Below are 26,591 nucleotides of genomic sequence, written 5' to 3' on the forward strand. Positions count from 1 at the left end.
CATTAAAAAAAAAAAAAAGACACACATTTTTAGGTTTTCACATTGCTGTCCTTCTTTCTCGCTGCTCTCCTCTAGAGGAATTTCTGAATAGAGCAGCTATGTAACAGTCACATGTGATGCTTCTCTTCATGGGGTGTTCTTGGCTCATAAGATCATGTTGGGTATCAGTGCCACTCATATTTGGCTTAGATTTGTTTTCATATTTATGCATCTCTATTCAGGTAAGTTTCAAATTGAATGTCAATGTCTACACTGGAAATAGAATTCATCATATGACTTGCTGATAATCTTCCCTTGTTTTTGTAGGTTACTTCTGGGTACACAGTTAGCATAATGGATGGAGGCAATCAGACTTGGGTGTCAGAATTTATACTTTTTGGGCTTTCCCAGTCACAGAGTGTCCAGGTTTTACTCTTTGTGATGTTCTTGATACTTTATCTCTTTATTGTGTGTGGAAATATTATCATCATTGTCTTAATTACCACTGACCGTCATCTCCATTCTCCCATGTACTTCTTGTTGGCCAACCTGTCATTTGTTGATATGTGGCTTTCCTCAGTCACCACTCCTAAGATGGTATCAGACTTTCTCAGGGAAAACAAGACCATTTCCTTTGCAGGCTGCATGTCTCAAGTTTTCTTCGCTCATTGCATTGCTGCAGGAGAGATGGTGCTCTTGGTAGTAATGGCTTATGACCGGTATGTGGCCATATGCAAACCACTCCATTATTTCACCATTATGAACCTGAAAAGATGCTCTGGACTGGTGTTGGTTTCTTGGACTACTGGTTTTATTCATGCCATGAGTCACCTGGTAGTGATTGTGGAGTTGCCTTTTTGTGGCCCGAAGGAAATAGATAGCTTTTTTTGTGACATGCCATTGGTGATCAAACTAGCTTGCATGGATTCCCATGATCTGGATATTCTGATGAACGCTGACTGTGGGGTTGTGGCTGTAACCTGCTTCACTCTGTTGCTCATTTCCTACACATATATCCTCATCACTGTTCATCAGAGTTCTAAATCTGGTGCATCTAAGGCTTTGTCCACATGCAGTGCCCACATCACAGTAGTGATGATATTTTTTTGTCCCCTGCATCTTCATTTATGTATGGCCACTCAATATCATCTGGTTGGACAAATTTCTTGCTGTATTTTACTCTGTTTTCACACCTCTTCTAAACCCAGCTATTTATACACTGAGAAACAAAGAGATGAAAAATGCCATGATAAGATTCATAAGCAACTATCTTGGCCCTAAGGAAAATTCCTAATATCTAGATATGGAAACTGATTTTTTCAAATAATGAGACTAACTGAATGAAATAGATTTGCAATAGGAAATAAAATTTTGTAATAATTTCTCTATATACATATAATTTAATATGTTAAAGAGAATATGATATTTTTACTGACCAACAATGAAACTATTGTGTATTCTTCATTTACAATGTAAAAACACACGCTCTTTGTATACAGGAATGTCATTCAACTATTCTTTTATGTCTCTAATAAAGTTTACCTTGACATTTATTGAACAAATTCATATGTTTATCTTCGTGTATACCATCTTTGTATATTTTATATGAGTATAATTCTGTACATCATCACATACCCCAAACTGTTCAATTTCTTTGCCAATTAGCCATAGTCATCACCTTTGTTTTATATCAGTTCACTGATGTGGTGGGAAGAAAAACTGAAGCAAAGTAGAAACAAAAGTTACTGCTTCACAAAATTGCAGTGGACTATACTTTCTTAATTTTAAATCACACGAACAAAGCCTAATAATAAAGCACAGCAATAAAGTATAATGAGATTTCTAAATTATTCCAATATGAGACTAAAATTTCTTCCTTCAACTATTATTTATTATTGTATAATACCCTAAAATATAATCTCCATGAGTACTGTGTCCATAAATTGCCTGATTAACTATTAAAACTGTTGTACTTATTTCAATGATGAACACACTTGGAACATTTAGAAAGCTTTTTTGTTAAGTACTCCTACAAGTCTATTGGTCAGCACACCTGCAGATGTCTCTTAATCATTCCTAAATTGCTTATAAATGAAGGGACTCTCGGTGGCCCCAGTATGGCAAACATGGCTCTGACAGTTCTTGACCTTCTCTCCAATTCCTTCTGCCTTTCTAAAAACCATTAGATTACATTTCTAAAATTAGCCACTTTGGTTTATTCTTTTATTTGTTCACTCCCTCTTACTGATGTTGATAAACAAGGTCCAGCTACCAAAGTATTTAACTCCAGCAATGAAAAGCCCCCTTTGGTTTTCCTAATTAACATGCACAATTAAAATTAAATATTTCATCCTAACAGGAGGTTTTCCTTTTCACTTTACAAACTACCATTTCCTTTAACCTTGCCTGTTCCCTTTCCTTTCAGAGGTCCTCCTTTGTCCCTAAGGACAAATCTTTCCCTCCTGCCCTCTCTTATTCCCTGCCCTTTGTATGTCTGGGGCAAATAAATATCCATTGTGTTGAGAACTTGATCTCTAAGTTTCTTGTGCTAACACTGACCCCTTCAACAAGGCTCAGTAGACAATGAGAATGTTGAGGTAGAAGACTACCTTCATGTCCTTGGTTCAGCAATCTCTGGGTTATTTCTTGAAACTTGATGGCAAGATTTTTCTTTTAGAAGCTTCTTTGTGCCTGGATTTTCAGCATTAGATTCCATTAAGACTTTCTCCCATGAGAGAAAATGTTATATATAATATGCTTCCACCCTTTTCTTAAAATTGATTTTTATTGAGCTCTACATTTTTCTCTGCTACCCCTCCCCATTCAGCCCCCCCGCCCCGCAAGTCCCCATGCTCAAAATTTACTTATGAGATCTTGTCTTTTTCTACTTCCCATATAGATTAGATCTATGTAAGTCTCTCTTAGAGTCTTCATTGTTGTCTAATCTCTCTGAAATTGTTGTTTGTAGGTTGATTTTCTTTGCTTTGTGCTTAAAAACCACTTATGAGTGAGTACATGTGATAATTTTCTTTCTATGTCTGGGTTACCTTACTCAAAATAATGTTTTCTAACTCCATCCATTTTCCTGAAAAATTCAAGATGTCATTATTTTTTTCTGCTGTGTAGTACTATATTGTGTAGATGCACTATATTTTCCTTATCCATTCTTTGGTCAAGGGACATTAAGGTTGTTTCCAGGTTCTGGCTATGATAAACAATGCTACTATTAACATAGTTGAGCACATATCCTTGTGGCACGATTGAGCATCCTTTGGATATATACCCAAAAGTGGTATTACTGGGTCTTGAGGAAGGTTGTTTCCCAATTTTCTGAGAAATCGCCACACTGACATCCAAAGGGGCTGTACCAGCTTGCATTCCTACCAGCAATGCAGAAGTGTTCCCTTTTCCCCACAACCTATTCGGCATAAGTTGTCATCAGTGTTTTTGAAACTGGCCATTCCTACAAGTGTAAGATGGAATCCCAGAATCGTTTTGATTTGCATTTCTCTGATGACTAAGGATGTTGAACATTTCCTTGTTTTTCAGCCATTTTAGATTCCCCTGTTGAGAGTTCTCTGTTTAGGTCTGTACCTCATGTTTTTTATTGGATTATGTGTTCTTTTAATGACCAAGTTCTTGAGTTTTTCCTTTACTAATAGCTCCTTTATTTTACCATTGATTAGAATTTTCTTATATTTTAATATCTGTTTGAATATTTCATCCACGTTTTTTTATTTGATAAGGCATAATTTTAACCCTTTTATACATACATTTTCATTTTTATTCACTGTTTTATATTATAGTTTATTCAATTAAGTTGCTTGTTGCTCACAGTTTGTGATGTTCAACTTTAGTCTGTTTCCATGAAAACCATGGGAAAGTTAAAAGTTGGCAGAATAACTGCTATTTTAAAAAACTTATAGTCTCCTTTATTTCTGTTTTGAAATTTAGTATTCCTCATTATGATGGCAGAGTATGTGCACATTAGTATGCACACAAATATATACATTTGCACCTAAATGAACACATTCCAATTGCATCTATAATGTTCCAAAGAAACATCTACTAAGATTGAAGTAAGTCATGATCCTGAAACAAGTTGTGAAATATCAAAGAGTGAAAACACTTGATAACATTAACATAGACAATTAGCATTCTATTATAATATTATCTAATATTCACTGAGTGTTGAATATGTCACACGTTTATATTGTCAAATAATAGTTGGTTAGCAGGCAGATATATCCTTTATGAACCTCTGACATTGGCATATAAACACTTATGTTTTTAAGATGGATTGTATAATTTTTTAGTATGTTTTTATGGAAAAGGAGCCAAATAAATAAATATTTTTTATTATGTCAAACACTAAATATCCAGATCTTCTCAGTTGTGCAGAAATATTAATATAACAATAACTTTAATTTTTCAGAAAATTAATGAAGTAGTATTTCAAATTAGTGTTATTAATTTGAAAACAATATAAAAATATAAGTTATGATATTATAGAATAAATTGGGGAGTAGGAAAACCGTCTTTATCAATTACTAAATAAGGTAAAAATGAATATTACAATTGTCATAAGGTTTGATGAATAATTTAATAAATTTTTTATTTTATTATCCCAATCTTATAACTACAGAAGATCTAAGGCTTTCCCAAAAATTTAAATTCCATTGTCTCAGACGTCTCATAGCAGTTTTCATCTCTGTGTTCCTCAATGTGTATATAATGGGGTTCAAGAGAGGAGTGACCACAGAATAAAACACGGCAAGAAATTTATCTAATGACCTGATGGGAAAGGGCCAGGCATAAATGAAGACACAAGGTCCAAAAAACAGAAGAACAACTGTGATGTGAGCAGTCAGTGTGGACAGAGCCTTAGATGACCTATCAGAAGGGCGGCGTTGGATGGTCATTAGAATGACAGTGTAGGAGATGATTAGAAGAACAAAAGAACACACAGTGAGTATACCACTGTTGGCCATGACCATGATGTCCAACCTATATGTGTCTGCACAGGCAAGTTTAATTACTCTAGGAAGGTCACAATAGAAGCTGTCAACCTTATTGGGACCACAAAAGGGTAGGTTCACTGCAAAGGCCAACTGACTCACTGAGTGTAGGAAGCCAATTCCCCATGCAGCAACCACGATGCCAAAACACACATTGCCACACATAATTGTAGTGTAGTGTAGAGGTTTACAAATTGCTACATATCTGTCAAAGCCCATGGCTATGAGGGTCACCATCTCACTTCCCCCAAAGAAGTGAAGGAGAAATATCTGTGCAAGGCAGCCCTTGAGAGAAATGACCTTACGTTTGCAGAAAAAGTCAGCAATCATCTTGGGAGCTGTCACAGAAGACAGAGACAGATCTATGAATGAGAGGTTCGCCAACAGGAAGTACATAGGAGAGTGGAGGTGGGAATCAGAAGTCACGGTGATGACAATAAGAAGGTTGCCAAACACAATTCCTACATAGAAAACAAAAAAGAATGCAAACAGAAAGATCTGAAGTTCTTGAGAATCAGAGAGTACAATTAAAATGAATTCAGTCACCACAGAGTGATTTGTTTCCCTTGTTGATTCATTCCAGAAGAGAGTCTCTGCACTTGCCTTGGAGAAGACAATGGAAAGGACGTCAGTGTTGTTATGTGCAAATTCTACCCTCAGCTTACTCATTAATGACTTGCTATGAGCCATTGTATAAAAGCTCCCAGACTAAAAATCAGAACTCATAAATTTTGCTATCTTGCATCCTGGTTCTTCTCTGCAGGTTAGCCAAGCTCTCATGTCCCCATGGTTCTAGACTCCATCCTCAAACAATTCTGCTCTCTGTGCAGCTCTCTCTGTACTCTCGTCCTAGACTCACTTCTCTTCCTCAGAAAGTCAGAACACTATTTTGCACAGAACATTCCTTACCTTATTTGGTGTTAAAGTACTGAGGAGGAAAAAAGAAGTTACTATTATCTGACACAGCAGACATTTTTAGCATAAAAGACAAAGATAAACATCGATGAGTAACACCCATCTATTCTTGTAGGATAAAATGAAAATTTTACAAAAATAAAGGCTGAAAATAGGATTAAAATAAGGTATAATTTAAAAGTGAAAGGATGAACGATTCCTATCAGGGAATTCTAAGGTAACTTTAGAAAACATCAGTAAGGTTTTTTTTTTTTTTTTGAGAAAAATGTAAAAGAGTTTAATGGAAGATTAATATGGAAATAGATTCTGAATTAGTAAATGTGATTATTTTTGTCATGAACATGGAACATTGTGAAAAAATAATTTAATTTATTCACTTTAGTCTTGGTGGGATTTTAAGAGGCAGAGATTGGAAGCAAATTTAAAAACTTCTTTGAAGCCTAACAGTAGGTAATAACTACAAGTTGTGGTTGTGTGGGCAGAAAAGGGAAAACATTCAAGAGGGCCCATGTGTAACTCTTTTATTTCTTGAGAAGAGTGTTCATAAGCTGGCAGTCTGTGCAGTTGGATGTGTAGTGAATGACACTGAACACACCACTAAATTTGTGACCAATTTGTATAAAGAATGCTGGGAGGATGGGGCATAACTATAAAAAACTGTTTCCTAGCATAATACATGAGGCATGTACCTAATAACTTATAGCTTTTACTAGAATAGTAAAAATATTAATAGGAGACAAGAGATTAAAATTGTTTTAAGATGCTTTAAGTATTTTTATTTGAGTAAGCAGGAATAATGTAATATGTTTAACTTTGATAATAATTATAATGAACACAGGGAGACAATATGTAACATTCCAATTACCTTTAAGAATATGACTGTATAAAAAGAACCAATGGAAAGTGGACATTGCCTGAATATGTAATTTGCTTGGTATCCAGTTAGGGAGTAAACAACGGCAGTTTTACATGGTGTTAAGGAAACCTTTAATTGTTTCCTGAAAAGAAAGAAATATTGTTTGAAGTAATTTTATAGTGAATGAAGTAGCAGAAAAATATACGAATGGCCAACGATGGCACATGCTTTTATCCTAGTACATTAGAGGCTGAAACAAGTGGATCTCTGAGTCCAAGGTCAGAGTGAGTTCCAGGACATCCAGTTGTACAGAGTGAGTTCCAGGACATCCAGGACAACACAAAGAAACCCTGTCTCAAAAAAAAAATTCTGACTAGGAAACAGACTTGATGATAAGTAACAAAACTACAAAGATGCAAACTACAAAGATGGACATTGATGTATACTGTCTTTTAAAAGATAAAGGCACATAGAGTCACATTTGCCAAATTTCACAGAGAAATGATGTTATTTCTTATGAGGATTTATTATATCACAACACATTGTGCTTAAAATTTGTGTTTATATCTTCATTTTCCAAGTCTCTTTCTTACCCTGTGCAGTTAAGCACCAAATTGCTGCTTATAATGTTCTATGCAATCTTACTGGTTCAATTTTTCCAGACATAAGGATAGATCTAATCATAAAATAATTCATGAAACTTCTTTTAGTTCATGTCTTCTTAATGCAATAAAAATATCAGCACTGACAATACTCTAGGATAGAATTCTTTTTGTAGAATACATTATGGTATGGCTAATTCATTAAAACCTTTTTTTGAATAAGAGTATGCAAATTGAAGTTGTTGTGAGTGTTATTTGCTTCATAGTATTGATACATTTTTTTTTCACTGATAGAGAATAAAAAATTCCAGGTCATATCTTCATGAACATGTAACATGAATGAAGACGGTTCAAGGGTTCTCATGTGTAAAAAAAACAAATTACCATAGTGGAAAATAAGACGTTAACAATGCTATTTTTCAGAAAGAAAAGAATTCTGTGGTACATTATTGTTCATATCTTCAGAATTATGCGTCTAAAAGGAGAATAATAAAGGAATAATAAAGTAGAATTTACATCTAGAGTCTTTCTACTAGCACAATCTCCTCAAAGTTCTTTTGAGATTCTAAAAAGGACTCAAAAAGTTTGGAAGAATGTAATGACTCTATTATTCATTGAAAATGTTTTGCCTCGTATACACTACTTTAACTATATTACCCAAGGGCTAAGTGTGATTAAACAGAAATTCTTTTAGCATATTCACTTTGAATTCAATCATTAAAATGTACTTTTCATAACCATCTTTTATCTTGATTTTTTTAAAAAGAAAATATCTCTGCACTCAAAGGGATAAGAAGCAGGGCTTTAGGTTTAAGCACAGATCTACTTCTTGATCCTAGGAAAATTGTGTTTTGTTTTTTGAAGAAGAAGGAACATAACTGAGTCTTGAACAATTAAATGATTCTACTGATAGATGCATTTATCTATTAATAAAATTCTAAACTGTAGTTGATTCTACTGATGAATTTCAATTTTGGCATTTTACTTACCTCTTTCACAATTAAAGAATTCAACATCAATTTTAAGAGATAAAATAGTATAGAGTCCCTGTCATACATATTTTCAAATCATCAACATTTCTAGGAGATTAGCTTTTATGTGAATTGTCCTTCTAAGCAAACTGCTTTGCTAATGAAGTAACCAGAAGCCCACAAAGGGTGCAGAAATAGCCTGAAGTTGTCTGGAGATTCTGACTCTTATAGTATCACAGGTTTTCCCTTGGCCCCTGGAGGGAACATGAACTCTTCCTGAATTAAGGAACATTGCCACAATTTCTTGGATCTCACTCAATCTAAGTGTAATTACAAAAACAGAAATCAAACAAACAAACATGGCAAAACAAAGTAATATCACAAAATTAAAATCTAGACAGATTAACAGGCAGTGAACAATATTTCAATTTTATAAAAAGGATAAAGTTTTAAACATTGGTGGCTAGTAAGTGGAGAACATATCAAAAAATTCCTTTACTAATATTAAACACCTCAATTTTTATTTATCAATTTATTTTTCAGGTGTAATTGCCATAAAGACATTAAAACAAGCTGAGATAAACAATCATTCTCCTGAAATTGTATCTGATAAACACAATCAAGACTTGTCTGAAATTGTACTTTTGCTCACCAGTTGTCCCAGGTTTTGTCTGAAGGAGCAGACTCATCTTCATGAGCACAGGCAGCTTGAGAACTGACACAGTAAGTCAAGTTTTGTGATATTGGCAGTTTAGCTTTAGATAAAAGTCTCACTTTTTACAACAGTCATTAAATTCATTGAGGAAGACTACCAGAAAAACAAAGTTATGTTATTAATAAAAGCAATATGCATAAGTATTGCATGATTCAAAGTACTACAAGCTGCCTAAAAAGACATTGTACACTATCAGAGAAAACCAGGAAAAATAGAGCACATAATTTTTTTTTGATATGTAATTTTACTGGACACAGCTTAGTAATCATTTAAAGCTTTCTCTAATTTTTATTTATTTATTTATTGATTGATTGTTGAAAAAATTTCCTTTTCCTCCCCGCCTTCCATTTCCCTCCTAGTCCTCCCACTCCTCTCCCCCTCCCCCCACTCCATTCTCCCTCCCTCTCCAGTCTGAAGAGCAGCCCTGATTCCCTGCTCTGTGGGAAGTCCAAGGTCCTCCCACCTCCATCCAGGTCCAGGAAGGTGAGCATCCAAACAGGCTAGGCTCCCACAGAGCCAGTTCATGCAAGTTAAATAAGAAGGTGAACCCAAAGAAAAACATATAGTTATCTGCCTGGATATGGGAAATAGACAAGATTGCTGGGCAAAAACTGGGAATTTGGGGGTGAGGTGGGATGGGGGTTAGGGGAAATGGGAAGAGAAAAGTGAGAAGGGGAGGATGGGGGGAGCTTGGGGGAATGGGATGGTTGGGATAAAGGAAGGGTGGATATGGGAGCAGGGAAGTATATAACCTAATTAAGAGAGCAATCTTAGGGTTGGCAAGAGACTTGACTCTAGAGGGGCTCACAGGTGTCCAGGGAGATGTCCCCAGCTAGTTCCTTGGGCAACTGAGGAGAGGGAACCTGAAATGACCCTATCCTATAGCCATACTGATGAATATCTTGCACATCACCATAGAACCTTCATCTGGCGATGGATGGCGATAGAGACAGAGACCCACATTGGAGCACCGGACTGAAATCCCAAGGTCCAAATGAGGAGCAAAAGGAGGGAGAACATGAGCAAGGAAGTCAGGGCCGCGAGGGGTGCACCCACCCACTGTGACAGTGGGGCTGATCTATTGGGAGCTCACCAAGGCTAGCTGGACTGGGACTGAATAAGCATGGGATAAAACTGGACTCTCTGAACATGGCGGACAATAAGGGCTGATGAGAAGCCAAAGACAAGAGCACATACATTTTAAAGTACATATTAGAATATTTTCCTTTCATTTTTCATAACTGATGGCTTACATAAACCCACATTTTATCCATTGGATACACATAATTTCCACAAGAAATATATATTAATAGCTAGTGTTTTTAGTTTCATAAAAACACTGATAAAGTTATATTGCACACAAGTATGTACATTTATACAAACAAAATAAAATAAAGGTTTGTGGAATAATTGTTGATTACTTAAATAAAATGCAGATGCTTAAATGCAATACAAAAACAATAAAATAATTAATTGGAAAATAAGAGTAATACTTTTGCATTGTAATCAGAAGAATGCATTGTAACTCCATTTGAATTAAATCAATTGATAGGTATACTCCCTGAATTTCTAAAATATAATAAAAATGTTTTTATTCTATAGATTTAGTAGTTATGGATTTCTTGACAGTGCATGGCATTGTTCTATGTTTTTATTAACAAAATTTACTATGTAATTTCCATAGAACTTAAAACCTGTCTACTTAGTCTTCTGATGGCCAACTTCATATCTTTATTCCTTAAAGTATAGATAGCAGGATTTAAGACAGGAGTGATAACAAAGTCAACAATAGCAAAGAAATTATCCAGGGACTTAGTTGGGAAAGGCCACACATAGAGAAACATGCATGGAATAAAAAATAAAACCACAACTGTGATGTGAGCTGATAAGGTGAAAAATGCTTTGGATAAATCAGTTGAAGAATGTTGCCGGACAGTGACCAGGATAAAAATATAGGACACAATCAGGAAAAAGAAGGTACACATAGATATGAAACCACTGTTGGCAGTGACCACAAATTCTAGTTTGTAAGTTTTTATGCATGCAAGTTTAATGACCCTTGGAAAATCACAATAAAAGCTTCCTATGTTATAGGGTCCACAGAAGGGTAAATCTATGACAAAAATAAACTGAGAAATGGCGTGAATCATGCCTATGGACCAAGCAGCTATTATCAAAATCATACACATTCTATGGTTCATAATCATGAGATAGTGAAGAGGCTTACAGATGGCTGTATACCTGTCATATGCCATGGCTATGAGCAGGACCATCTCCACTCCACCCATCACATGGATGAAGAACATTTGTATCATGCAACTGTGGAAGGAAATGACTTTGCAACCAGTAAAAAGATCAGATATCATCCTCGGAACTGTTGTAGATGAAAGGCCCAAGTCGATGAGTGATAGGTTGGCCAGTAGAATATACATGGGGAAGTGTAAGCGGGAGTCAACAATCACTGTCAACACAATGAAAAGGTTTCCAAAAATAATTCCAACATAAAATAAGGAGAAGAAGAAGCAAAAAAAAACCTCCATTCCAAAAGATTGTGCAAGTCCCAGCAAAACAAATTCAGATACGATGGAAGTATTTACTTGACCCATTGGATCAGAAAGTAGGGAAGACACTGGAAAATCCTGAAATACAAGATGAATTAAATTTAGAAGCATCAAAAGTAGATTAAATATAAGTAATTTTAAATCAGTCACTGTACCAGAAATGAAGCTCAAGAGTAGAACACTTGCTTAGCAAAGGGTTTATATTAAGAACAAGTAATTTTTAGTAGGTAGACTATTTATAAAATACTTGGAAACCAGGGTACAAGAGATTTATTAAGGTTGGAAAGCGCTCCACTCAAAATGATGCATTACATTAAATTATATTAAATGATAAAACATAGTTTAGGAGATAGCTTGTGAACTTGGATAAAACACATTAAACAAATTCAAGAAATTCAACTGAATAAAAAGGATATTGAGACTGTGGATTGTATCCCGATTATCCTTTACTTTACAGCTAATATCCACTTACAGGGGAGGAGCTTGGTCCTGCCTCAACTTGATGCGCCATTCTGTGTTGACTCTCATGGGCCTTTATGAGTGGAGAGGGAGGAAGAGTGGATGGGGGTTGGTAAAAGGGAGGTGCGGAGAGGGAACAGGAGGAGAAGAAGGAAGGGGAAACTGTGGTCAGTATGTAAAATAAATAAAAAAAATAATAAAAAGGAAAACAAACAAAAAAGATATTGAAAACTATTATAAGTAAATACAGCATTCCAGAGAATCAAGACTAAGAACATTAACACATTTTTTAAAGTTAAGGAAGTAATTGTAAAACTGTAATATAAAACAATGAAATTAAGTGAACATCATGAATTAGAATGCAATGTGAGTTCAGACATTTAAAGCTTACTCATTATATATGTAAGTTGAAACAGTGACTCCATGATACAATGTTTTTTGTTTTTAGGATGTGTGGGGTTTGCTCCTAAGTAAAAAAAAAATAATAAAAAAAGAGAAAGAAAAAGAGAAATTTATTTCATACACATGCTCTTGACTCTGTCAAATCTAACATGAGTTAACTCTCTCTTTGTGTGTGTCTCTCTCTCACACACATATAAAGCAATGAAATATGATAAAATATTACTTTCTTGTTAACTTTGAGAATTTACAATTATAATTAGCAATATTTATTATTATTACCAGGTCATTCAGATTGACCAGTGCTAATCAACACAAATTATGGAACAAAATCTCAATGGAACAGATTTATTTATAAGTCAAATAAGGAAATATAGACTTTTAACCCTTAATGTTTAACCCATAAGGTAAATTTGAAATCATATGTCAAGATTTTATCTCCATACCTTTTATAGTAAAGCTTTTCCTTCCAGAATTCTACTTGTATAGATGGTATCTTCCAGAACAAATACTCATCACACTTTATTGACCATGGTAAGACTTTAAGAGAATTTAAGTAAGAAAAATTAGGTATAAATACATTAAATATATAGTTGTCTATAATAACAAAAGAAAAATTGATAATAAAACTTACAATAACATTAAGATTTTTCTTTAAAATATTTATGGGAAGAAAATTGCATAGTCCATAATGTCTAGTGACAATGATAGTTTTTCTTTTTTCTCAGCTTCTAATTCTTTTTTTTATTTGATTGCACATATATTTATATCTATTTTCCCCTCAAACATCAAATGACCTAGACATTTAAAGGAATAACAGGTTTACAAGAATTTTTGAAAAAAAGGATTGAATTATAACTGATGAAATATAGAATGTTAATAATTTTATTGTACATTTTCATGTCATCAATGATATTAATTAAGGGGTGGGTACAGTGAAATCAGTAAAGGGATTTGTATAAGTCTATCATAAGATGGAAACTTCTTAGTGCATTCCATCCAGGTAGTAACAAAGGATGTCTTCTGATTTGCGTTCATCAGGGTTAGCCATTCTGAATGAATTCTGGTAATAATAAAATAACAATAAGGAGAATGGATGTTCTTGTGCCCTCATTAAGATTACTGTGAGCAAGAATAGTTTTGTGGTGTGCGGTAATAAGAAAGGCACAATGTTTAATAAGACTGTATGTATGTTTCCATGGGTGAACATTTGGTAAATGGTTAACCAATTTATATGCTCTTCCCTGAAGAAGTCTATTTCCCCCTCTAAGCATTACTTAGTTACTCTAATCATTTTTGTAGGGTTGAGGCTTCCCCCTTCCATGTTAGTAATCTATTGGTTTTGTCCATGTTCAACAACGAATGAAAGAAATAGTTAAAAGAAAATACAATGAGTGGCCACCTAAAGAGAAGCATTAAAATGCAACAGGGCAAGAAGAGTAAATACTTTGGTAAGAATCTGGAGGCTAATCATTTGGAATCCTTCCCCTTCTACAATATGCAACAATTTTGGCTAACTCTCAATTTCTCTATTGTTTCCTACATTAGCCTATGTAAAAATTCTTTTAAGAATCATTAAAGTTTTTTGATAATGTGCTATTTATATTGTGGAACAATTTTGCCAAATTAATATATTCACCCTTTTGTTTCTGGAGTTGAAGAATTATTTGTGGTGCTTATAGATAAATATTTCATAGTTTTAAAGTAGAATAAAATATATACCATATTTCAGCTTATAAAATCAACTACTGACCAAATAAGAATCAATCTTTGAATTACAACGATATTTTTAGAGAGCTTTTGTTAAAAATGGTATTTGTCCTACAGAATAGGTGATAGTTATATTTTTAAGACAAAGATCATAAACTATATGAACTTATTTGTTTGAAGACTTTTTCATTTATAGTATGTATTTTGTTTTACTGATAATATTCTATTTTTGTAAAATGCTGTGCCTGCCTTAAAAATATTTGGAACTACTTGGTGCATAGAGAATGTTCTGCTATCAGAGTCAATAAAATGTTTTGAAGAACAGCTGGAGGAGAAGACATACAAAGGAAGAATAAAAATGGGTTGGAAAGATAGAGAAAATCAGTAACAGCGAGAAATATAATTCTGAAGCAGAAACAAGGAGAAGAAGGTGATGATCAGAAGGAGGCACACTGTACAACTTTAAGTTGCCTGTTATGTTTTAAAACAGTGCATATTATGAATTATGAACTCCTCCTTGGGTGGATTTCCATGTGCTGTTATTTCATGTTTACAAAATGACGGTGAGCAATAGAGTAGCTGTGTAGTAAATAGCCACTGACATCAAGAGAAGATAAAAGGTTAAGAATGTGCATGAATGGATGTGACAGTAAAATGTGAAGGGGCAAACTGCTTGTTTGACAGTTTTGGTGATTCAGCTCACTTACAGAACACTCATCTTCCAAAATATTACAAAGTTATTGATCAAAATACGGCTTTATCTTTCCAGAAGAGTTTTGTTTATCCTGCTTCTAATATTTATAGCTTTCATGAGGGTAATGTAAAACTTAGAAGTCTAGGAAGTTGTTTTTATTTGTTCAACAAAGCAAAAACCTCTAGAAAACTATGCCTGGAACATATAGAGAAATTTCAATAAAATATTTCACAAAGTGTATTTGTAAAAATAGGTACAAAACTGTTCATATGAAAAACAAAATTATAATTCTTTCCAAAATACAAAGAAATTGAATGCAATACATTCTTATACTTGCTGCTTTCTAGTTATGGTTTAATTATAAAATGTAGATGATATGTGATTCCCCTTTGTATGCTGTGAATGAGTTTCATTACCACTGGTTAATAAAGAAGCTGCTGTGGTCAATGGCTTAGCATATTTCTAGCTAGCTCTGGAGTCTCACTATTTTACAAATTACTGAGGTTATTATTATACATTATTGTTAAATCTATATGGACCCAGAGAGCTTGTTTGCAAAAGTAGTAAAAAATGTAAGAAAACAATTTCCCTGTTTCATATTAAAACGTGAAAATAAAAACAAAATCAAAGAGAGAGAGAGAGAAAGAGAGAGAGAGAGAGAGAGCCACAACAGTTCTTTGTTCTCTTTAATCATAAAACTCCTAGGAGTCCTTCAGGACCCAAGTTCCCATTGTATTTGAAGTTTTTCCTGGTGGGGGTCACTTAAAATTTTTAATCATTGTAGGCCTAGGAATAGGTACCTCTTCAAACAAGAAATGAAAACACATGTTAAGCAAAGCATACTATTGGGAATCATGGTTTTACATGAAAGTAGGAGAGGACTGTGAGGAAACATATCTAACTACTTGATTCTATATGATACACTCCAGTGTAAGGAAATAGCAGAGACCAGATGTGTGATCAAGACAATTGAACATGAATTTCACTATTATTTGAGTGCTACAAAAACAGAAATATATGTATCTTGAAAAATCTTCACACCCCAAAAGCAAATTGAAAAATATCAAAATTGTGAGCATGGGGTTTATTATATAAGGCAATACAATGACGTCAATTTGAAAACAAGAAACAACAACGTGAAAGAAAAGGGCAAAAATACTTTTGATAGGTGACATAATTCTTTTACGGATGGAAATTTAGAGGGATAGAAAAATGAAAAAAAAAAACTATGATGGGAAGGTTTTAAAAGGAAAATATCCCTTACCTTCTGTCAAAAATGGTGGTGCAAATTTAGGAGAAGGAAAATTCAAGTAACTTATTCTTTATCTCTATAAACAATGCTCCTGAAGAAGAAGTTATATTCTGCATATTTTTTATATTGGTAGAGAAGATAATTAATTGCTCAGGAGAGTGACCCACTGATGCTGTGGAGGCAGTCAATACCCAACTCATTAACAATTTCTCCTGGGAATTGGATTTTGAGTCACTATTTCCCCAAGAGAGAAATATCAAAAGATTTGCCTGGTTATGTAAGATAGAAAGTAAGAAGAATCTGAGGTAATGTATTAATTATTATAAAATAACTTCCTTTATATGTGATAATCTTATTTTGTGTTGCTGGAAAAGGAATAAAAATATTGCAGAGGTGGATAACTACCTGTATCCTGGCCTAATATAGCAAACTGAAAATGATCTAAAACTCTTTATCTGAATACACATTTCTGTTAGGTTTTAGTAAGTCAGAATACATATATGACCCTATTATCTCATTTTGAAAGGTTTTGCCCATCAATACCGAAATGTGCTGCAAAATCAGAGAATGAAAATGTATTTGAATGTTATTACTTTTATCATTTGAGTTGACTGACTTTAAGTAAAATTTATAAATCATTAGGTTAATTTGTTCAGAGATTTTGGAAGATATAGGAAGTTCTTAAAAATTGTTTAAATGAAGAGTCTATTTACCAGAGAAGATCATCATGCAGCAGAATATAAATAAATCCACAAGAACAATCTTAGTGGGTTTTGTCAGTGAAGCTTGTGTTTGTCTTGGATGTTCAGTGAGAATCTTAGCATATTGAGGTTTTATTGAAAGAATAATTGCTCTGCCTTAGTTTACAAGTGTGATTGTTTTAGAAAGTGTTTGTTTACATCTGTACTTCATTTTCTCTTGTTCAGAAAAAAGTAAAATATTTATGTTGATAGATAAGGGAGGAATGCTAGTTGACCCAAAATTAATTTTTGCAAAATGATATAAATTAAATACATATAAGTTAAAACTGGGGAATATTTCTGTCAGACATGTTTTTAAATTAAATATGTATAATCTCTTATACATATATACATGCACACATACATAAATCTAGGGTTTTGGCCATCATAGAATGAGCATGTGAAAATCTTTGTGATGGTTTGAATCGGTATGAACAGACTCATTTGTGTGAATACTTTGCCCATAGAGAGTGACACTACTGGAGTTGTGGCCTTATTGGAGTTGTTGTGACCATTTTCTAGGAAGTGTGCCACTGTGGAGGCAGGCTTTGAGGTCATATTCTCAAATTATACCCAAGTTGACGATTCACGTGCTTCTGCCTGAGGATCAAGATATAGAACTCTCAGTTCCTTCTCCAGTACCCTGTCTGCCTGTTTTCTACCTGCTGTGATGATAAGGAACTAAACCTCTCAACTTGAAGCTAGCTCTAATTAAAAGTTTTCCTTTACAGGAGTTGCCATGGTCATGGTATCTCTTCACAGCAATAGAAATTCAAACATTGACACCCTTGGAATCATTTTACTCATTGTTGTCTTTGTGATGTTTCAGCAGTGAGACTTTGCTGATGTTCAAACTTAAAATACAACAAGAAAAGACAGATATTGGGTAACAAATTTAGAATGACAAATGTTACCTTGTTCTCTACAATAAAGAATGAACTATACCTCTGAATTTTAAGCAAGTTCCAATTAAATTCTTTTCTTAATTAGAGGTCCCATGGTTATTTCTCCACAGCAGTATAACACTAAGACAATAGTTGTTACCAGGAATTGGCAAATTGCTGTGATGGCCTGACCATGCTATTTGTTGGAGAAATATGGAAGACTTTGTGACTTTGGTCAAGAAAATCAGATGGAAACTTTAAGCAAGGCCATTCTAGTGGGAACATTAAAGACATTGGTGGGGTGATTTGTACTGTGTGTGTGTGCGTGTGTGTGTGTGTGTGTGTGAGAGAGAGAGAGAGAGAGAGAGAGTAGCAGCTCAAGAAGTTTCATCTGGGAAGAATATTAATATTAGAGATGATCCTTCTGTGGGACATCTCTCTGTGTGCTGTGAATTTATTTTATTACTATTGGTTAATAAAGAAGCTGATTTGGCTAATAGCCAGGTAGAATAGAATCATGTGGAAAACTCAGGCAGAGCCAAACGGAGAAGGAAGACAAAATTGAGGAGATGCCAGAAGCTACTGTAGAAGCAGGATGTGCGGTAACAAATCACAAGCCTCATGGTAAAATATGAAAATAGAAATTGGTTAATTTATATGTGGCTAGACAATAAGAAGCCTGAGCCATTGGCCAAACAGTTCGCAATTAATATTAAGTTTCAGTGTGGCAATTAGAGAACTTTTGGGCAGAAGAGTCTAGATGGGAGAGCACTATCATCCAAACTACCACAAGTGTTTTGATATCAGACATGGAGATTGAGAGTTTGATGTTTGTCCTACTGTTTTTTTTTTTTTGGTTTTGCTATGATCCAGTATATCCTCACTCTTCTCCATTTCCTTCCTCTTGCAATGATAATGTATATTCTGTGCCAATGGATGTTGAAATATGTTATCTATGTTTTGATTTTTAATGTATTTGGGGCTACATTAAAATAATGTCATAATTCTTAGAAGAGACTTTGCACTTTGGACATTAAAACATTTTTGAGAATGTGGTAGACTATCGGGACTTTTAAAGTTGGACTAATTGCACTTTGCATTATACGGCTACAAGCTTAAGGAATCCAGGGAGTGTAATATGGTAGGTTGAATATGACTGACTCGCATATATTTAAATGCTTAATCATCAGATAATGATACTGCTTGGGAAGCATTAGCAGAAGTGGGCTTATTGAAAGAAATGTGCAACTTGAGGAGGGTTTGGGGATTTCAAAAGCCCCTTCCGAGCTCAAAGTCTCGCTCTTATTATTGACTATGGATCCAGTTGTAGAATTCTCAGCTACTTTTCTAGCACCATGTCTACTTGCATGCCACCATACTACCTTCCATAATAAGACTGGAATATGTAGCACAATTAATAAAACCCAGACATAGATATTGGGGTTCAACCTACAGGTCAGAAAAGCAAAATGGCCAGCCAGTGGCTTTTACCTCTACTTCAGTCTGAAATGGTAGTCCTGCCTCAAAGAATCTCAGAATGAGACTGTGTCTGAGAGCTGTCTCCTCCTATTTTATATTCCTGTCTAGGGCTAGAATTAAAGGAATGTACCACCACCGCCCAGTTTCTATGGAAAACTAGTGTGGCTACTGGGATTAAAGGTGTGTGTCACCACTGCCTGATCTGTAAGGCTGACCAGTGGGGCTGTTTTACACTCTGATCTTCAGTCAAGTTTTATTTGTTAAAATACAAATGGAATATCACAACATTTCCCCTTTTGTCTAAAATGAAAAAAGAAGATTGTAACTAATATAAGAAAACTATATATGGTAAGTATGATAAACATTTAAAATATATACAGGCAAAAATACATCAGCAATATTTACTCCATTTATAATTAACAAAATTCAACAAAATACTCCATATCTATCCTATCTTGATGAGCCCAAAGCCTTGAACTTAATTTACTTTCTATCATAACATTTTTCTATATCAGGTAAAGAAGGAAAACTGTAAGTATCTAGTCTTCAGCTTCCCCAGAGATCCAAGAAAGAAATAATATTAATGGAGTAAATAGGAAGTATAAACAAGCAATTGCCAAAATATGAGAAATGACAGAAAAAGTTGGCTGCCTGGACAGTCACCCAAAGTTCCTCTTCAATGTTGGAGCATTTATCTTCAGCATATAGGCCTAAGAAACTTGACAGAATATACTGAAATGCAGAATATTCTGAAGGTATGTCCCTCCTTGTCTTGACACTGTTTGGCAGTCACTTTCTTTTGTGTCATGCTTGTCCAATTTGGATAACATATTGTCAGTAGATGAGGTGAAGACATTTTCTTACCCAGTGGCTTACTTTTGCCACAAAGAAAGTAAATTCCATGTGAATTTTCTTTAATGCTAATTATTTTCTCTGAAGTATATTGGTGCTGCCAGGAGCAGATATGTCTAATTGTTATAAAGAAAAAGCCTATGCTATTAAAACATCTTAAATGCTACTTGTAAATTTCTGAAGTGTTTGAAGAGGACCTGTCTATCTAAAATAGATTTTTGTTTGACCTTGAAAACGTCTCTAATGTGAATGCAAGTTTGATTACAATAAATGTATAATTATTAACCTTCATTTATTTATTATCCTAAAAAGTTGGTAATAATAACATTCAAAGACTAGAAATTTCCATTGCATTGTTCAATGAGCTGTATAGGTAAGGACCTGGAACAAGATTAGAAATGTATGTGAAGTATATTTTAACAAAATTAATCTCAAATTATATATTTATATATCAATATATAAAATTCATATACAATATATAAAAGTCCAATCCAATATAAAACATTTAAAACTAGTAGTTCCATTTTAAAAGTAGATTCAATAATCTATCATTTTATCTTATCATATTTATAGCCTGCGTTTTATTTCTTTTAGAATAGATTCAAAATAATCTACCTTTCTTTTCTATTGTATCTATATACCATTTTTTCTTTTCAAAACAACAATCTTGAATCTAATTTCCTTTGTTTAGCTTTTTTTTCCTGATCATGAACTATATTAACCTGTAACTAACACCCTTAAACAATGACAATCATCAATAATCCACTGAATGACCAAAACCCACTCACATTACCTCTTGGAAATACGGGAGTTATGTACTTAAATTTACTTACTGCAGTCTGGGAGTGACAGTATCTTTAGGGAGCTGTGAAAAGGCTTGCTTCAAGTCCTGGCTAGGGTAATGTGTTAGACTGGATCATCTCAATTAGCCACCTCTGAATTTTATGAGAAATTTTTAGTCCAAAACAGATAGTGGTACTATCAGCTGACTGGTATTATATGAACCAGGTAGAATCATTGTTGTGGGACCCCATTTTTTTCCTAGAGGCTTCAGGGATTACTGTAGAAAAAAAATATTGTTCACTGTGGAAAACTTAAACATTATTCAAATAAAAACAGAAAATTTGAATTTCAATAGATATATATTCAAAGAAAGGTACCATAGAGACAAAAATAGGTATGGCGAGATGATGTAGGAGTCCCCTCTGTATACTGTGAATACTATTGGTTAATAGAGAAACTGTATTGGGCCTATTGTATCAGAGTAGGGCAAGGCGGGAGTTCCAAGCAGATGGAGGAGAGAGTAGGTGGAGTCAATGAGAAACCATGTAGCTGCTTCAGGAGACAGACACTGGATGTCAGATGGAACCTTACCAGTCAGCCACAACAACGTGGTGATACACAGATTTAAAAAAATGAGTTAATACAAAATGTAAGAGGTGGCTAGAAATACATAAAAGTGATTGTCCAAACAATATTGTAATATTATAGTTTCAATGTGATTATTTTGGGCCTGGACAGCTGGGAAATGAGCAGTCTCTGACTATAGGGAGAAGAATTTTTAAAAGCAGAATTTTCATAACCTTAGACCCTAGATTTTTATCTTCCATCTGTTCCAAACCAAGTGGCTTCCCTGATATGAGACAGAAACTATGAATTTTTCTGTGAACAATATGCTTGGATTTAGAGAAAGAGAGTCACTTTCCAACACCAGAGCCAGCTTCAGGACTAACATTATATTGAAAAGAGAGGAGATATGAATATTTAAGTAGTGAGATTTTACCCTGCAGAGAATATTGGTATCATATGTCAGATTTTTTTTTGGCTTGATGATTTTTTTCTGGATAGCTATCTTTTTCTTCTTTGTGCATCTAGATGACTACAGTCTCTTCAGTTCTCAAAGATGTGTATTTTCTATTTTCCTGCAAAGACACAAACAGAACCGTGCTCCAACTTGTAGGATTGTCACTTTTGTGGATGAGCTGTCATTTCTCTTTACCAAAATATTTCTTTTTTTTTCAAATAAAATCTTGATTAATTTTGATGGTATTCATAGCTTTTCTTCTCCTATGGAAACAAGAGCAAACCCCATTTCCCAACATAGTACATCTCCTGGTTTTTATTCTGAGGTCAGCACATCCTTGAAATACACCAGCTGACTTAATTTAGAAGTTTTTCTATTGTCCAGTGTATGCAGCAGGTGTTCCCCTCTCATTAGCATTAACATTAAGAAAATTCAAGGTTAATAAAATATTATAAAATATATCTCTGGAGTATTTATTATCTCCTTTTATTTATGGAACATATCTTTTCTAATTCAATTTGATCTTTCTATAATGGTTTGGTATACCTGTAATATGCTTTATATTATAATAAGCAAAAATTGTTTCATTTTCTTAAGGACATATGCTGGAGCATTGTTTCTATTTGTGCAGGTATACTCATAATGGTCAAAACTTGTAGAAAATGTGTGATTACTGAATCAGCTTTTTCTGAGCTCAAAGAGGTTGCCCATTGAAAACCTGAATAGGAATCAATGTTGTGTTATATATTTTAGTTCTCAAAATTCTATAAAATGGAACACATTCATCTGCCAGATTTCATTCCTTTGAGTATCCTTTGGGTTGCCTTCTGTAGGAGGTCATGTTTGCATATATAATTAATAAGCAGGGCATCTTATAATTTCTTTGGCTTGTTGCCATGTGGTAGAAAAATTCTTTCTTAAAACTTTGCTACTGCCATGATGTTTTTGAAATTCTGTGTTCTTCAGCACATTTCCAATCAATAATTGTTCAATTTCTGTATTATCTTGTGCTAGAGAGACTAGCAGACCTGAATGGGGTCATATGTTTGTTATGTATATGGGATGATACCTATTCCTGATTATATCTTGTATTTTAATAACGAATGAAGTAAATTCTGTATCATCATAAATTCAGCAGTTTCAATATGTGTACAACTCTTTCTACATATTGCCAATCTGTTGTTGAGAGGCTCTTTAAAATCTCTTAGTACCATGAAAATAGCATATAATTCTAACTTTTGGACAGAATCATAAGGACGTTGTTCTACTTCACTTAATTTTTCTGATTTGTATTCTGCCTTTCCTTATTTATTTGTATTAATATAGAATTTAGCAGCTCAAGTTATTTGTGTGTTCCATACAATGAGAGAAAGGATCTAATTTTTTCACTTTATAAGTCACATCCTCTTGCTTTGGGGGTAGCTGTTATTAATCTTTCTCTAAAATTATGCAAACTCTTTGTCTTGGTTAATTTTCTTCCCATTATTTGTTAATTTTATCATTAGTGAATGTTATTACAATTTCTGCTGGATCTATTCCTGTTAATTGAAAAAGTCTTACTTTTCGTTTTACAATTAACTCAGAGACATTTTCCACATAAGTTTTTATTTTTTAGTAGGTTTAAGTGGTCAAAAGATTCATTCTAAGAGAATACCTTCCATCTGCATTAAAATTCCTGTAGAGGAATGTTTGGAGTGTAATATAGCTGAAAAGCAGTTAAGATTCAGAACCACTTGATCTACATTGCCTCATGTAATTTCTCTTCAATTAAAGTCAATCCCCTCTCAATTTCAGTTAATGACTTGGATTATTTAAGTCCTTAGTAACAATCTAACTTTTTGTTTTAATTAATCAGGTTATCAGGTTCTATCCCAATATTGGACCCTAGATGGGAAATGTTGCCTAGCAATCTTTGGAAGTCATTAAGAATCTGCAATTGATCCGCCCAATACCTTTTGAGATATATTTTTTGTAATTTTATTTTATAGCCTAAATAATTAATAGAATCTCCTTTTTGTATTTTTTTCAATAGCAATTTGTAATCCCCCAAAAGGAAAAATTTTCTTTACTTCTTCAAACATTTTTTTCTAAAGTCTCTTCATTTGAATCAGAAAGCAAAGTATCATCTATGTAATGGAAAATTACAGATAGAAAAAATTTCTTATTTATAATTCCCAATGGCTGACTTATAAAATATTGGCACAGGAATTGCCTATTTAGCATATCCTGCATGACAATTTTCCATTGATATCTTTTAGCAGGGTGAACATTATTGTAAGTATGGACTGTAAAGGCAAATATTTCTGTCTTTGTTTTTAGTGAAGAAACAAACTTTTATATCAATAACTACAAGAGGTCATTCTTTAGGCAATAAGGAATGCTTTGGTCTTTGATCATTTATAGAAGTCTGCCAAGATACATGTTTTCTATTATCTATTGGAATTTTTGATTCATCTTCTATGGTTATTCTATCATTCAATTCAGTATGGTCTTTTACTACAGGCACTAGATTTTTTAATTTATCTGGGGAGGCATGACCTCCACAGTAACTGTGAATGACTAGACTATGCTTGACCTGGGGTCTGCCAGAGGTAACAGGTTGCCTTATTTGTCTCTTTTTATATACATTTATTGGTCCAATGTTGCCCTTTGCCATATCTTTTGTATAATCTAGAAGTTTGGGGTCTTCTACTTGGATGATTCCCATGAGAAACATTATTTCTAGGAAAACTCTGTCTATTTTCTCTTCTCAGATGGCCTATTCTACCACAATTAAAACATTTGGTATTTTGATGTCTCTGCATACTTTGGGAAATTGCTTTTCCTACCCAAGCCTCAGTGTTATAATCAAAGGACTTAATATTGACTATGTGCAGGATCCATTCATCTGTTGGTGCTGATCTGACATTTAAGGGTCCAAGTATCTTTCACATTCTATATTAGCATCTTCAAAAGCCAGAGATTCAGTGAGTACTCATCTATCTTCAGAATGTGCTACCTCTATTTGTACAGCTTCAGTTAATATTTGCAAAAAATCACTAAATTGTTCCTTTGAGCCTTATATAACCTTAGTATATGCTTTAATTATTTTTCTTGGTTCTTGAATCTTGTCTCAAGTGTTCAAAGGTGCATCATGGCATGGGGCAAAACGTGTTCACTGTGTATAACTTGACTCTGTGGATCAGCATAACCTCAGTCACCAAGAATTTTATTTTGGGAGGCCTCAAAAGCTCTGACTCTACCATGATGTCCAAGTAACCTAGCCTCCTCTCTACAGCAACTCTTCCCCTGTAGCTGAAGACCATGGTAATACAGCTGACATTAATTGAAGCCAATTATGTGGAGTAACCTTATTTCTTGAATCCATGTCTTTATAAACTGTTTCCCACATGGTAAATTCATTCCATAAGATATTACTGTTGGCTTAATATATTTTAGATCTTTCATGCATATAGGCTTCCAATTACATTCTGTGTATCCTTTTAGGTATTTACTATTTGTTTGTTTTCATAAATTGTAAGAGGATAAGTAGCTAAAACACTTGGTATGTCATCTCTGACTCAGAGAGGTCTGACAATTTTAAATCTTTATTATCTTCTGTCTGTACCACATCTTCTTGTTTATCAGTTCTGACAAAGTTCTTCAGTGGTTTCAAATCTATGTATTATCATATTTTGTAGAGTATGTATTTCTTTACCTGTGAATATTTCTAACAATTTCATCAAATCAATTAATTTATGGCTTTTATCATGTACATATGGGTCCAAGTCTTTACGTTTTTCCATTAATGATATCTTCTCATCCTTATAAACTATTTGGATGGCATGTTGAATGCCTTCCAGGAGCGATTTTCTATTTGCTAGCATGTCATAATTTTGTAACAGATTTTGTTGGTCAGTTTCAACAGTATGAATTCTTTCAGATAATCTAATCTCTCAGTTCCATTCTGTAGTAGCATTTCATTTGTATTTTAATAAATAAAGCTTGCCTGATGATCATAAAAGTGTAATAGCCATACTGGCAAGCCTTATAAGAGGGAAGCAATGACACACACATTTAATACCAGTAGTCACAATGACACACACCTTTAATCTCAGTAGCCACAACACATGTTTGACATAGAAACCAGGTGGTAGTGGTCATGCCCTTAATCTCAAAACTAGATAGGATTATAAATGAGAGTAGAAAGCTCTCAGTCTCAGTCTCATTCTTAGGTTTCTTATAGGTAAGATCACCAGATTTGGACTGAGGTTGAGGTAAGAATCAGTGGCTGTCTGCTATGTTTTTTCTTCTGATCTTCAGGTTAGATTTATTTATTAAAATACAAATGAAATGCCATGACATCATTCTGTAAGGTTTAATAACTCACTGTCACGAGTGAATTTTTCCTGTTGATTTATTATTATTTTCAATGATATGAATTTTTTCATCCAACTTCATATTACTGGTGTGTAAAGTCTGTATCATTTTTAAAAGTTTCTCATTTTTGACTCTGTTATCAAACCATGTCTTTCAGGATATAATATGAAGTATCAAACTAATAGCAGATATATCTAAGACTACATGTTACCCAGGCAGGTGATATAACGCTTTTAGAATTCCCTTCATAGTATAAACGAAAATGTTTTTAAATTCTTGGATGGTGACATTGTCTGAATTATCAGATGACTCACCTCCATTAAAATCCTGGTTAAGATTAGA

General features: G+C 33.9%; 2 protein-coding genes and 1 pseudogene across 2 annotated transcripts; 1 reads left to right on the forward strand and 2 right to left on the reverse strand.

The window, feature by feature from the left end:
• Window positions 1–330: 330 nt before the first annotated feature.
• LOC130881266 (olfactory receptor 4K3-like) lies at window positions 331–1,273 on the forward strand (annotated as a pseudogene).
• Window positions 1,274–1,768: 495 nt separating this feature from the next.
• Window positions 1,769–5,687, reverse strand: LOC130881009 (olfactory receptor 4F4-like). The gene is made up of 3 exons (XM_057780188.1): window positions 4,670–5,687; window positions 3,211–3,227; window positions 1,769–1,783 (listed from the first exon to the last, which is right to left on the reverse strand). Exons 1-3 carry the CDS (start codon window positions 5,685–5,687, stop codon window positions 1,769–1,771), a joined length of 1,050 nt encoding a protein of 349 aa, XP_057636171.1.
• A 5,036-nt stretch (window positions 5,688–10,723) lies between these two features.
• On the reverse strand, window positions 10,724–11,662 carry LOC130881855 (olfactory receptor 4F6-like). Its single transcript, XM_057781684.1, has one exon. The coding sequence runs from the start codon at window positions 11,660–11,662 to the stop codon at window positions 10,724–10,726; it is 939 nt and encodes a 312-aa protein (XP_057637667.1).
• Window positions 11,663–26,591: the final 14,929 nt, after the last annotated feature.

The sequence above is a fragment of the Chionomys nivalis genome, chromosome 9, assembly GCF_950005125.1.
Source record: "Chionomys nivalis chromosome 9, mChiNiv1.1, whole genome shotgun sequence".
Classification (NCBI taxonomy): Eukaryota; Metazoa; Chordata; class Mammalia; order Rodentia; family Cricetidae; genus Chionomys; species Chionomys nivalis.